General features: G+C 25.6%; 2 protein-coding genes across 2 annotated transcripts in view; both read left to right on the forward strand.

Moving 5' to 3' along the window:
* Positions 1–361: 361 nt before the first annotated feature.
* LOC107462308 (uncharacterized) lies at positions 362–1170 on the forward strand. Its single transcript, XM_016080883.1, has 2 exons — positions 362–682; positions 802–1170. The coding sequence occupies exons 1-2, from the start codon at positions 362–364 to the stop codon at positions 1168–1170; spliced, it is 690 nt and encodes a 229-aa protein (XP_015936369.1).
* A 1058-nt stretch (positions 1171–2228) lies between these two features.
* Positions 2229–14887, forward strand: part of LOC107462309 (probable terpene synthase 2) — an 18018-nt gene continuing 5359 nt past the window's right edge. The window contains exon 1 of the mRNA XM_016080884.3: positions 2229–2342. Within this exon, the coding sequence (XP_015936370.2) occupies positions 2241–2342 (102 nt within the window). The 5' untranslated portion in view covers positions 2229–2240. The remainder of the gene's footprint in view (positions 2343–14887) is intronic.

Consider the following 14887-nt stretch of genomic DNA (forward strand, 5'->3'; position numbering starts at 1 on the left):
AAATTTCTTTTTGTTACATGGGGATTTCAATGAAATTGTGCATATGGATGAAAGAAAAGGGGCGACAGGTCTATCAGCAACCGCTGAAGACTTCTGAGCATTGATAAATGATATGGAGTTGGTGGACTTAACGCTTAATGATTGTAAGTATACATGGTTTAGAGGACAGCCTTGTAGTCGTATTGATAGATGCCTGGTGAGTTTGGAATGGCTGGACACATACCCAGATACTCGGCTTAGAGGAGGACCGAGAGGATTATCAGATCATTGTCTATTGATAGTAGAAGACAGAAGAGTAGTTTAGGGTACAAGACCTTTTCGCAGCCTAGATTCATGGTTCACACATGAAGGCTTCCTAAGGATGGTGAAGGAAGAATGGAGAGGGTTGGAAGATGCTCAGTTTCTGGATAAGCTGAAGGCATTATCAAAACCGCTAGGTAGATGGCACAAGCAGCACTTTGGGAATATACCTGAAAAGATAAAAAGGTTTGAGGATGAGATCAACAAAGTGGATGACATGGTCAGTAATGGGGTTTATGATGGTACAATCGAAGCAAGAAGAAAGGCGCTAGTGAGGTGCTGTGAACTGTGGTATACGAGGCAAGATATACACTGGAAACAAATGTCAAGGGCTCGGCATGCCAAGGAGATGGACAGGAACACAAGATATTTCCACAATATTGTATAAGCGAGAAGAAGAAATAACAAGATTGAGTCTTTAGTCATTAACGGGAGGTTGGTTAGGAGTCATGCAAGATCAAGGTCGCTATCAGAGATTTCTATAGGAAATTGTTCCAACAGGAAGTTACGCCAAATATCAGCTTTCGAGATGGTCTAGTCAACCGATTGGGGATGGAGGAAGCTCAAGCGTTAGAGATGTTACCGTCGGAGGAGGAAGTGAAGGATGCAGTATGGGATTGCGAATCGTCTAAGGCGCCGGATAGTGATGGGTATAACATGAACTTTATAAAAATGTGCTGGGAGGAGATTAGAGTGGAATTTACTAAAATTGTGATGACTTTCTTTGAGATGGCGAGGCTACCAATAGATTCCAATATTACTTGGGTAGCGCTGGTACCGAAATTTGTGGGTACAAAGGAGATAGAGGAGAATGAGAATGAGAAGTGTAATACCAGGCTTAGTAGGAGAATCACAGAATGCTTTTGTTAAGGCCAGGATACATGATGGGGCGTTAATAGCATGTGAAACTGTACAATGGTTTAAACTGAAAAGAAAGGCGTCAGCAATCATCAAACTGGATTTCCAAAAAGCTTATGACAGAGTCAAGTGGAACTTTGTTGATGTTATTCTAGAAAAGATGGGGTTCGGGAGAAGATGGAGGGCATGGGTTGGAGAATGTATCAGATCAGGCTCTATCTTCATATTGGTTAACGGGTCACCATCGAAATCGTTCAGGATGAAAAGGGGGTTGTGGCAAGGTGATCCTTTATCACCGCTTTTGTTTGTCCTTGTAGTTGATGTGTTGAATAGGATGATCGGGGGAGGCGGTTAGAAATGGGAGAATATCACTCTTTTAGTTGGTAGGGATAATATAGAGTTGTCACACCAGCAATTTGCTTATGACACTATATTGTTCTGTCCACCAGAGGAGGAGACAGTTCGAAATTACAAGAGACTTTTGCGGTGCTTTGAAGTTATGTCCAGGTTGAGCATTAACTTTAAAAAATCCAGTTTGATACCGGCAAAATGCAATCAAGAGTGGGTTGATCGAATGTGTGAACTACTAGGGTGTTGGACAACCACTCTGCCGGTAAAGTACCTGGGAATTAATCTTGGAGCAAATCCAAGACTGATAAAAACATGGAAGCCGGTAATTGATAAGGTGGAAGAGAAACTTAGTTTGTGGAAAGCAAATGTTCTCAGTAAAGTAGGAAAGTTGATCCTCATCAAATTAGTAATCAATAGTCTACCAATTTATTATCTCAGCCTTTATAAAATGTCAGCGGTAGTTGCGAAAAGACTAATTTCACTACAGCGGAAATTTTTTTAGAGAAAAGAGGATATAAGACCTGGATTGGCTCTTGTAAAGTGAAAAATGATACAGACACAAAAAAAATTAAGAGGACTAGAAAGACTTGGATTGGCTCTTGTAAAGCATATTTTTCATATATATATACCCCTGCCCAAATTGAGCTTTATCATCGTCCATTGATAAATATAAAACATGTATTCCATTAGCAAAATATAATTCAAAGTAAGAGAAAAAAAAAAAAACTACAATGTCTCTTGGAGCTGCTTCTGTTGATGAGCGACCTTGTGCAAACTTTGGTCCTAGCAATTGGCAGGATACCTTCCTTCACTATGCTGATTCACAGTCTTTGGTATGTTCTTTATCACTGACGTACATGTATTTCTTTAAAGGATTTATAGTATATGCATGTAAATGCTCCATAAAACTTCATTCCCCAATAATTTTGAGGTTTTTGAAATCTACTTGATCGCCACCAATATATAATATTATATTTTAATTAAGTTGTTTTTAAATCAGAAGACTACGTCTTTTAAATACAAATGCTTCATTAAAATTTCATTTCCTGTAATCATTGTTATTATTATTTTCAAGAAATCAATTATGAAACAAAAAGTTCAAATACATAAAGAAACTGAAGATATATTTGTCTTCTAATGATAATTTGGATAATTTACCTATATAAATTATATCAACACCAAGATTATTAAATTATTCTAAAAATAAAATAGCTATAATTTTATTCTCTAATTTTTAATATAAATTATGAGTATTTTAAAAAATTTACAAATTGTTACGGATCCGTTATTCGAATTCCATATCGAAACTGCCTCTAACCTGATTACCTAGCATTTGACTTCCTTTTTACGGCCCAAATCGATTTTACAATTTCTAATTAATATTCGAAATCAAATATCCTCTTATCTTAGTCGAGAAGATAAAATAACTAATTCAAACTTTATAAAGGGGAGCCAAAATTCCCTTCAGATACGTTACTCATCCTATTCACACATATCTTTGAAATCTATTCTAACTTAAGCCTTAGAATATTTTTGCAGATATCCACCCCATTCGCTCCGATTAGACAATTTAACTACTGCCTCCACTCGTAAATTTTCGATCTATCACACAACTGTACGAAAAATATCTAATACACAAATAAATGTAAAACCATGAGAGATTCTATAATATATATCAAAAATAGCATGGACTATGCCATAATAAATCATGGAATTTTGATAGATTTTGAATGATATACGTAACCCACAAAAAATTCTCATAATTTACCATAGTCTTGCGTAAAACTTGGAAAAAACTCACAATTTATGGATGGTTGCATAAAATTCTATAAAAGTCCATGATTTACTATTAAGAGAGAAATAAAATTTTTTATGGGTATATATTAAATATTTTATTTTCATGACATTTTATCTATTATTCACATAAAATATATTAAATTTATATTCCTCAAATAATAAAAATTAAAATACTTCACAACATATTAATATAATTTTCTTAATTATATATAGACTTGTGATTTTATACCCACACATTTCTTTAAGCGTAATAGTATTTTTTAAATATTTTATAAAAAGTATATGAAATTAAAAAATAGTAAACAATTTAAATAATATAACTTAAATTAAATAAAATATTATAAACAATAATTTTAAATTTTAAAAAAATCCATTGTCAATGTGAAAAATTTTATATTATAGAAACAAAAGAATTGATATTAATATATAATTTTGTTTTTGATCACTTCACACTAATTTTATACACACTTCTCTCTCAACAGTAAATCATGGAATTTTATAGAGTTTTATGCAACCATGCATAAATCATAGACCTTTTTCAAATTTTATGCAAGCTAAGACTATGATAAATCATGGGAATTTTTTGTGGGTTACGTACTTTACTCAAAATCTATCAAAATCCCATAATTTACTAAAGCAGGATGCATGCTACTTTTGCCATAAATTATGAGGTCTACCATGATTTTACATTTATTTATACAATTTTTAAAATACCCATAATTTATATTAAAAATTAGAAGATAAAAATTGTAGCCATTTTATTTTTAGAATAATATGATAATTTTGATATTAATATGATTTATATAAATAAATTATCCTGATAATATCTTACAAAAATTATATTTTATTGACTCAATCCAACATTTGAATTTATCTCATCATTTTAGATCCGAAATTAATAAAATACTAGTGAATGTTAAGGTACTGGATAATACATAAAATTATATTAAAAATTTTATTAAAAAATTAGATAATATATATAATAATTATTATTACAAATATTTTATAAAATTATAATTAAAATTAAACTCTTAAAATTTTTAATATTAAAATATTAAAAATAATTAGTATTTATCTTAATCAATTTGAGTTTGTTAAGTGATTATTTCACTCGTCCGTTTAAACAACTATTAGGAATTAGAATCTAGCCTTGTGTATATAGCAATTTATTGGCTAGCGATAAACCCTTAATAAAAGGGGTATCATTACGTGGTTAGATTTGGCAGGAATTTTCGAATACACAGGTACCCGACCCATCTATACCCGAATGAAAAGGGTAATAACTTGACTCGAGTCGGGACAGATTTTGCTTAAGACAGGTATCGTCGAGTTTAGGGTGTACCTGCCCCGAATATATACATATAAACACTTTTTAGTAATTAGAATTTGCCTCACATCACACATGATTCATAGCTTCAGTCTATACTCTATAGCCATGCAAGATAAACTCAATCATCATCACCTAAAATCTTCTTCTTCTCGACTTCTTCACAAAAAACCGCATAGCTTCTATCATGTTGTTGCTGAGTCCATCACCGCTTACCTATTCACAACTCCCATCTTTCTTCACAGCCAGAGACGAATCCACGTTTAATATAGAGGGGGCATTTGCCCCCACAAATTTTTTTGAAAAAAAATTAATACTTGTATACATATATACCGCTTATTATATTATATTTGTCTCAAAATAAAATATAAATAGTTCTTTTGTATTTTATGTTAAAAAATATTTTGTTAAACTTAACACATAATAATAATTAAATATTATTGAACAAAGTAGATGTCATAATAATTATATTACTAATTGAAAAAAAATCAATTTAATCAGAGAAAATTTTTATTAAAAATAGACAATTAAAAATCATCAATGAATAAAAATAAATAAGATATAATACATTAAAGAATAATTTTGGTAGTATAAATAATAAAATTAAATTATTATATAAGTATTGAGGGTTCGAATTCTGTCTCGTTGCCAACCAATTGTAGATTCTTAAATGGAATTCAAATTCATGACGGATTAGTCCTTAACTTGTTGAATATCGTAGGAAGCAAAAAAAAATATCTATACCTAAATTTTATTATATTTTTGTCCCCATTACTAAATTTTTCTGGGTCCGTCAATGTTCACAGCTTATGTCATCATCGCTGCTCATCCCGTTACCGTCGTTGTTGAACCTGTCACCACCATTTTCATGCCGAGTTTCTTTTCTCTAGGTAAATTTTTCTCTCTCTCTCATTGTGAGTCTGTTAAGTTCTTCTATTCAAACATTAATATTTAAATTATAAAAAAATTGATTTTTATATTTTATAAAATATCATACTGGCGGTAATTTTAAATATGACGCTACTTAAAATTAAATAAAGTAACATAGATAAAACAAATAAAAAAAAAATAATAAAAATTAAAATACTTCACAACATATTAATATAATTTTCTTAATTATATATAGACTTGTGATTTTATACCCACACATTTCTTTAAGCGTAATAGTATTTTTTAAATATTTTATAAAAAGTATATGAAATTAAAAAATAGTAAACAATTTAAATAATATAACTTAAATTAAATAAAATATTATAAACAATAATTTTAAATTTTAAAAAAATCCATTGTCAATGTGAAAAATTTTATATTATAGAAACAAAAGAATTGATATTAATATATAATTTTGTTTTTTATCACTTCACACTAATTTTATACACACTTCTCTCTCAACAGTAAATCATGGAATTTTATAGAGTTTTATGCAAGCATGCATAAATCATAGACCTTTTTCAAATTTTATGCAAGCTAAGACTATGATAAATCATGGGAATTTTTTGTGGGTTACGTACTTTACTCAAAATCTATCAAAATCCCATAATTTACTAAAGCAGGATGCATGCTACTTTTGCCATAAATTATGAGGTCTACCATGATTTTACATTTATTTATACAATTTTTAAAATACCCATAATTTATATTAAAAATTAGAAGATAAAAATTGTAGCCATTTTATTTTTAGAATAATATGATAATTTTGATATTAATATGATTTATATAAATAAATTATCCTGATAATATCTTACAAAAATTATATTTTATTGACTCAATCCAACATTTGAATTTATCTCATCATTTCAGATCCGAAATTAATAAAATATTAGCACAAAGCTACAATTATATATTTCACCAACAATAGTCTTATATAGAGCAAGATAGCCTTCATTTTCATGTATTATTCTTTTATTTGATTCGACAAAATCGATATCATGTTTCTTAAGGTGCGTAGAATTGAAATAAGCTAATTGAGCTCTAGAACAGAAAATTCAATACCAATTCACTATGGACCTAATATTTTAGAGTAAATTATATGTATAGATATATTTAACAAATTCATGAAGAACAACGAAGGAAGTTCAATGAAATCATTACTAGAGATGTATGTTCAAGGAACGTAAAACTTGTATGAAGTTGCACAATTAAAGGTTCATAGGGAGCATATATATTAGAGGCTAGGAAGCACAAGATTTCACATACACTAATATAAATGAAAAATGTTAGAGGATTATTAAAAATTTTTATTTTTGACCATCAGTTAACTATCAATGTTTAAAAGTATCATATATATATTATATTGTTAAATTATTAGACTAAAAAAAACTAAATTAAAAAAATTGTGTTATTGATTAAATAATAGTAAAAAATAATAAATTCTCATAACCTTTTAACATTTTTTAATTTAAAAGTCCATCACCAACAACCAATGGAGCCAATCTATTGTTGAACAAATAATTAATCAGAGCTTAAAGCAACCTCTTCACAAGGCAATTCTAAGAATAGGAGCAAGGTCATATTTGTCTTTTTACAAATAATAATTTTTTTAAACTTTGAGATGGGATCGGAGACTGAACTAAGATAGTTTATACTTTTATCCTCTTTTTTATTCTTAGTACATAAACAAAATATTTCATGAGATTTTTTTTATTTTTTTCTCATAATGCTAAAAATTGAAACAGAACCAAGGAAGAATTGAAAAATGACATAATCATATATCTTAATTTAACCTCAAAGTGTAACGAGACTTTCATGCATATTATGGTATAATTTCATTATAATCAATTTCTTCTCACAAATGCCAAACAATTGGAACTAAATTCTAGTTTCGATGCCATGGCACCAATGGAACTTCCCTATCAAGTTTTCAAGAATGCCAAGATAGAACTCTAAACTAGAGTTCCAGAAACGAATGTCAAGACAGAACTCTAAGCCAAAGTTCTTAAACCAAACTTCAAGATGGCAAGATAAAGGCTTTTCTTTTTAATCTATTTTTTATAACACCCTACCACAGGGCTTTACGTTTAAGCAGTAAAATAGAGGTAGTGTGGTATTACGACCTCTAAAATAAAATTTATATATAATAATATTGAAAAGGATACAATATACGAGGAGTCTTGAAAAACGGATAAAGCAAAATCGCAAAATAAAAAGCGCAACGCTCAAGAAACAGGATTACTTGCGTGCGAAGAAACCTAAGGTTCATAAGCATAACTAAACAAAAAGTAGGAATGGAGGGACAAAAATACAATATAACAAGCTCCTAACTCAGCCTACGAAGTTAAGACTGACCGTAGAATATTTACATATAAAATATACAACCTTTAGCCCAAAAGAACATGTTTAAAAGCCGTAGTTCTCCATAAACCTCTAAGAGGTACAAAAGCAAAGTAGTAATATACACATGAGGAGAGTCTAATATATATATATAAATTACTTAATCTTGTATAAAATTTACCTATAAAATTCTGTATCAAAAAATAAATTTAATTTTAGTATATTAATAATATAAAATATTTTATATAGTCATTCAATTCAATTAGATTTGTCTATTTAGGTCATTATTAAAAATAAATTTAAGATACTAACATACAATTATTTTAACTTAAGCAACAATTATCAATACTATATAAAGGACACATTATTCTACTAAGAATGATTACCATAAGTTAATTTTTCAATTTTCTATATTAATATTAGAAAGTTTATATAATACTATATAATAATATTATCATTATTAATACTATATGATATCAAAAAAAATCACCGTGCTAATATAATATTATTAATATTATATAAATCATCTTTGTATTTATTTTTCTGTGCGTATATAATATTTAATTAACACATTAAGACATATATAATAATTTGTTAATACATATATAATATAAAGTGATTTACAAATTATTATTAATTCGTATATAATGTATAATTAAATTTAATGAATTCAATTAGAATAAACAATAAATTATTTATTTTATTTCAGACTTTATAAATGAATAAATTAATTAACTAATATAACAAATTATAATTAATGTAGTAAAATTAATTAAGTAATATATATTATAATAAATTATATTAATATTTAAATATCTGATCAAATCAATTAGCTGATATAATTAAGTCATGGTAATAAATTATATTGAATGAGTTAAAATAATTAAATCGGGAAAAAATTTAATCAAATCAATTAGCTGATATAATTAAGTCATGATAATAAATTGTATTAAATGAGTTAAAATAATTAAATCGAAAAACACTCTCCAGAACATGCCACATCAGCTCCATCATTAAGTGCAGACATCCGATTTTTATATAATAGAATAGATTAGCACAAAGCTACAATTATATATTTCACCAATAATAGTCTTATATAGAGCAAGATAGCCTTCATTTTCATGTATTATTCTTTTATTTGATTCGACAAAATCGATATCATGTTTCTTAAGGTGCGTAGAATTGAAATAAGCTAATTGAGCTCTAGAATAGAAAATTCAATACCAATTCACTATGTACCTAATATTTTAGAGTAAATTATATCTATCTACTTAATATATTAAAACTGGATTTTCCCCTAATTACTAAAGATGACGTGTTGATCTCTTATGCCTCCGTTTTCCCTTCAAAACGAATAAATTTTTTTTTTATTCTAAATGATTTTATTGTAATTATATTATAATTAATACTAAATGAATAATATATAATTATACTAATTTAGCAACATATCTTCATTATAAAAAAGTCTATATATAGTGTTTTTCTGTGGTACATGAATTTAAATTTGAGAGTCAATTCATAATTTTATATTTAGTATTTTTTTTACTACTTCATAGAATAAGAATGTATTCTTCGTTTTTTTATTGAAGTTGATCATTTTAAGGTACAATTTATAATTTTTTATAATATTTTTCATATACTCATTCTATTATATTATTCTTTTGATAATTTTTTATTTATTGTTACTCTAAGTTATTCTTATCGTCTAATGTTCCAGTTCGATTGTCTTTTGCCACAATCATTTACAATGCATCACATCCATGAAATACCTCATCGAGTTGTCTTCACTGATTTGGGTTCCAACTACATGGATGTAAGCGTTCAAAGAAGAGGCAATAGTCTCTACTTTACCGAAGGATGGTTGGATCTACTCACCTATTATGACCAACCCAATGGAATGTGGTTAAAGTTAGATTTCTTAGGAAGAGCTCGATTTTTGATTGAGAAATTGCATCCATAAAATTTTATAGGGCAAGTTCAAGTTTCATCCCCTCCATGCTTTTTACGTCTGCCCGAAAATCTTCGAAGTGGAGCATATAATGAAATTGAATTCCCTCAGTTTCAGTTCAGTTTTGCTAAATTCGTGACAAATTCAGATATGCAATTTCAACGATTGGTAATATATTTAAATTTTCTTAGTTTAAGCCGTTCATTATTAGAATAATTGTTTAACATATTTTGATTTTTTTCAGAAATTAGCAGCTTTCTTTTGCATGCATGCAATGCAATGCCATTGAGGGGAATAAGAGTTAGTTTGGTTTCTCGGTGTGGCAATTCTATACCTTACTGCATTGCATGGATAGTGGATGATGAAGCTTATCTAACAAGAGGATGGTCTGATTTTGCACGAATTCTAAATATTGAAACTTACGATGTTATTTCAGTTGGTTGTCGTTACAAGAATGATTCTATACTATACGTGACTAAGGACTAGAATAGGTTCAATATTATTTAGGTAATTTGGTTTTACTATTAGTATTTGATTAAATTATAATTATAGAATTTTAAATTATTGCCTCAATTTATATATTACGATTATTTTGTGTGGATGTGCTATTTTTAAATAATTTAATAAAATGAAGTAGTGTCAGATATTTTTAAATTTATTTTTATCCTTTATTTCTTTATTTGTATTTTCATTATATTTGACAAAAAATAAACCTACACATATATTAAATCGTTGACCTAAAGACAATTTATTTACCAATAAAAACAGATTTTATTTATAATTGAAATAAAATTTTTTTGCCAATAATCGGTGGATAAAATTGAAATTACATCCGTGTCATATAATTATAATTAATTAATTGGTATAAAATGAAATTATATCCGTGTCATAAGTAATAATTTAAATAATTATATCTTAACAAAATATAATTTGAAATAATTTATAAATAATTATCTTAACAAAAATAATTATTTAATAATTCATTTAAAAATCAATGCAAAAAATAATTATTAGTAATAGTATTATTAACTGGGTAAATAATATAATTTTAATTTATTACTTGATATATAAATAATATATGAAAATCTGAGTAAATCAATGATTTTGCACCTTAATAATTTGACAATTATTACTCGATTAACCAATTAATTGAATTAGTAATAACAATTTCCAATTTCAAATTTTGTATATTAAGTAGTTATTAAAAACTGGATAATAACGATTTACACAGAAAAATCATTGATAAATTTAATTAACCATATAGAAGATAATATACTAACAATTTTAGTATATTATTTATGGCAAGCGAAATTATTTCCTCAGATTTTCTATTAAAATTGAAATTAGTAATAGTTTAAAAAAAGGTTTATTAATAAAATTACTAATAGTCACATTTTTATACACAAGATATATGTTTTCTATATATTATTCAAAAAATATAATGAAACATGAATAATGAATGAGTATGTTATTTCTTTGACTAGCTAATTAATGCAAAATCGAGTACCTTTTTTATTCGATTGAGGTCATATTCTGTACAAAATCGAGTACCCTTTTTTATTCGATTGAGGTCATATTCTGTTTGGTGAAAGTTTTAATCATCTTAATTAAATTCTGTCTTTATGCCTTAACGTATACAGGTAGTAATATGTTACATATTATTTGGTATATCTAAATAGTTATTTCTCATAGCGGAGATGTAAAAAATCATATTAAGGTTTATTGCCAAATAATTAGTGGATGAATAATAGTAGATTATATCATTTTGAGAAAGTATTTTCATTATAATTATATCAAATTAATATTTAATTATGATAAAATATCTTAATTATAATTATATCATAAAATTATAATAATTACGATATTTATGTTATATATTTTAATCATTTATGTACATAAATAAAATAGAAATCAATCAAATCAAATTATCACGGTAAATAATATATTGTATATTATTACGGAAAATAATCCATAGATAAAATTGAAATTACACCCGTGCCATATAATTATAATTGATTAATTGGTATAAAATGAAATTATACCCGTGTCATGAGTAATAATCTAAATAATTATATCTTAACAAAATATAATTTGAAATAATTTATAAACAATTACCTTAACAAAAATAATTACTTAATAATTGATTTAAAAATCAATGCAAAAAAATAATTTTTAATAATAGTACTATTACCTGGATAAATAATATAATTTTAAATTATTACTTGAAATATAAATAATATATGGAAATCTATCGAGTAAATCAATGATTTTGCACCTTAATAATTTGACAATTATTACTCAATTAACCAGTTAATTGAATTAGTAATAACAATTTCTAATTTCAAATTTTGTATATTAAGTCATTATTAAAAATTGGGTAATAACGATTTACACGGGAAAATCATTGATAAATTCAATTAACCATAAAGAAGATAATATACTAACAGTTTTAATATATTATTTATGGCAATGAAAATTATTTCCTCAAATTAAATTTTATATAATTATAGTAAGTCTCTATAATTAAAGCAATATAAAATTGCTTCATATATAGCAATAATATTATACATATTTATATATCTCTTTTTTTAAAATATTGACATATAATTAATGTAAAAAATATATAATATTAAACTGTTTTGTTATGTATATATATGAATTTATATAATAACCCGTATAATTTATACGTATGGCATAATACATATGTCAAAAAAAGATTCCATAATTTTGAAAACCATTGTTTTGTTATATGGAATTGAAATTGAAATTAAATAATTTCTATTTATATAATTTTTTTCTATTAGTATCAAGTATTTCCATTAAAAATTCATATCGTTTGTAATTAGTGTATATATATAAGTCGTAATAGTCAATTGTTTCAATTATTTTGACGTTAATGCTCTTGTGATTGAACTAAGTGGGTATTTAGAAAGGCTAACTAATGAGCAGAAATTTGCATACGATCAAATAATTGGTGCTGTTAGCGGTAATATGAGAGAATTTTTCTTCTTATACAATCAAGATAGTTGTAGAAAAATATTCTTATGGTCAACTATATCATGCTCAATTAGGTCTAAAGGAGGTATATTATATGTTTACTTCAATAAATTTTGATATTAATTAATTGATTCGTTTGGTGGAAAACTAATTTTAGTTTCGATTTTTTTTATTTCAAATGATGTTTTTTATTGTTATATAGTGCCATAGGAAATATAAAACCAACTATATATATATATATATTTAAGAGATACTAAATTTTTCTAAAATAGTATAATAAGATAGTAATTTATTTCATATTGATACCGTATAAAAATTAATTGTTAATTTAATAAAAAATTAAATAACTAAAATCGTACATTTAATAAAAATATAGTTTCATAATTTTAAACTATTGAATATACATTTTGAAAATAAATCAACCAAACATATTTTTATTATTTTCGATACTTAGAAATGAATCTTCTTTTCACAAACCAATCTTGTTTTCTAAAGTGCAAAAAGTTAAAAATAATTTTCATTTTCAGAAAATAAAAACAAAAAATATTTTCACAAATTAATGGCCCCGTTTGTTTTCTTTGTTAATGTTTGTTTTTAGATATTAGAATTGAGACTGAAAAATTAGAACTAAATATTGTATTTAATAGTTAGAAATTAAAACAAAAATTTCAATTTCATGATACAAAATTTTAGATCTTTTAGTACTTTTAAAATGTAAAGAATGAGGAGACCAAAATTTCTGGAACTAGGGACGAAAATTTTAATAACATTTCTTTTTAAAAAATACTTATTTAACTTTTTAAATCTTAAATCTATTATCACTCAATCTTTATATTTATTTTAAACCAAATATAATATTCAAATATAACTCAAATCTATATATTTTATATTAAATATAACATAAAAATTTAATTTAATCTCTATCTTTCAATCTCAATCTTTCTTTTAAATATAACTTTATTAATCTTCGTTCTAATTACACAATTGTGCTATTAAGATTTGTTATTGTACTTTGTTGTTGTCCTTTTTTACTGTCTTTTGTTGTTGTGTCAAGGGTATTCATGTGATGTTGTCATTAACTCATTATCCTTCATTTTTATTCAATCATTTGTATCACATGATGTTATTACTTTTTTGCTCACTCCAAGTTTTGCATACCTTACTTTTTATATGGGTGAAAACTTATTTCGGTCTTTGATAATTTTTTTAAAAGATTATAAATTTTAAATAAAAAAATATTTTTTTAAGTTTTTGATATTTAATTTTGTAAGACTAATTTATTATTTTATTATTTATTTTTTTTAAAACATATTTATATAACACATTAATCATTAATATATTTTTTATTTAATATCTAATATATTTAAAAAAGGTAACAAAAGAAAAACTAAATGGCATTGACAATAATTTCTAAAAGACAACAAAATTTTCAGCAAAAATAATTTATCAATCTTAAAAACTTTTAACGGATAAATCAATAGTTTAATATGTTTTATTCCATTAATATAGAAAAAAATATTGATAGAAGGATTAATAAGTCTCATAAAAAATAAAGATTAAAGACCAAAAATATTAATATTTTTTTATTAAAAATTTTATTGTCTTTTGAAATAATGCTCAAGAATCGTTTAAGATTTTTTTCCCCTTTTTATATTGGATTCTAACTCCAATAACTTTGATCCAAATGTCTCTGGACACTTCTTGTAGTGATCCAATACTTTTAGGCTTCAATTTTTCAAGATTTGCAATTGTGATTTTTCATTTTGCTACATCAGAATAAAATTATCCCTTGCCATGAAATAACTAAGGATGACAATAAAATAGAGGTAAATTTTTGTCCTATTTAATCCCACTTAGCTTTATTCTATAATAACTTGCGTAGAAGTTATTCTGTTCTTATTTATGGATAATAAAAAATTAAATTTTAATTTATTTTTATGAATATTCATGTCATTCTTATAATTATTAAAATTTAACAACTAAAATTAAAATTTAAAATTTATATAACTATTATTATATATATAATATAAATTAAAATA

Source organism: Arachis duranensis, chromosome 8 (genome assembly GCF_000817695.3).
Source record: "Arachis duranensis cultivar V14167 chromosome 8, aradu.V14167.gnm2.J7QH, whole genome shotgun sequence".
Classification (NCBI taxonomy): Eukaryota; Viridiplantae; Streptophyta; class Magnoliopsida; order Fabales; family Fabaceae; genus Arachis; species Arachis duranensis.

Coding starts and splice junctions, on each gene's coding strand:
- LOC107462308 (XM_016080883.1), top strand. CDS start 362: ATGGTGAAGGAAGAATGGAGAGGGTTGGAAGATGCTCAGTTTCTGGAT. Junction 683..801: donor CAAGATATTTCCACAATATT/GTATAAGCGAGA, acceptor TTGTTCCAACAG/GAAGTTACGCCAAATATCAG.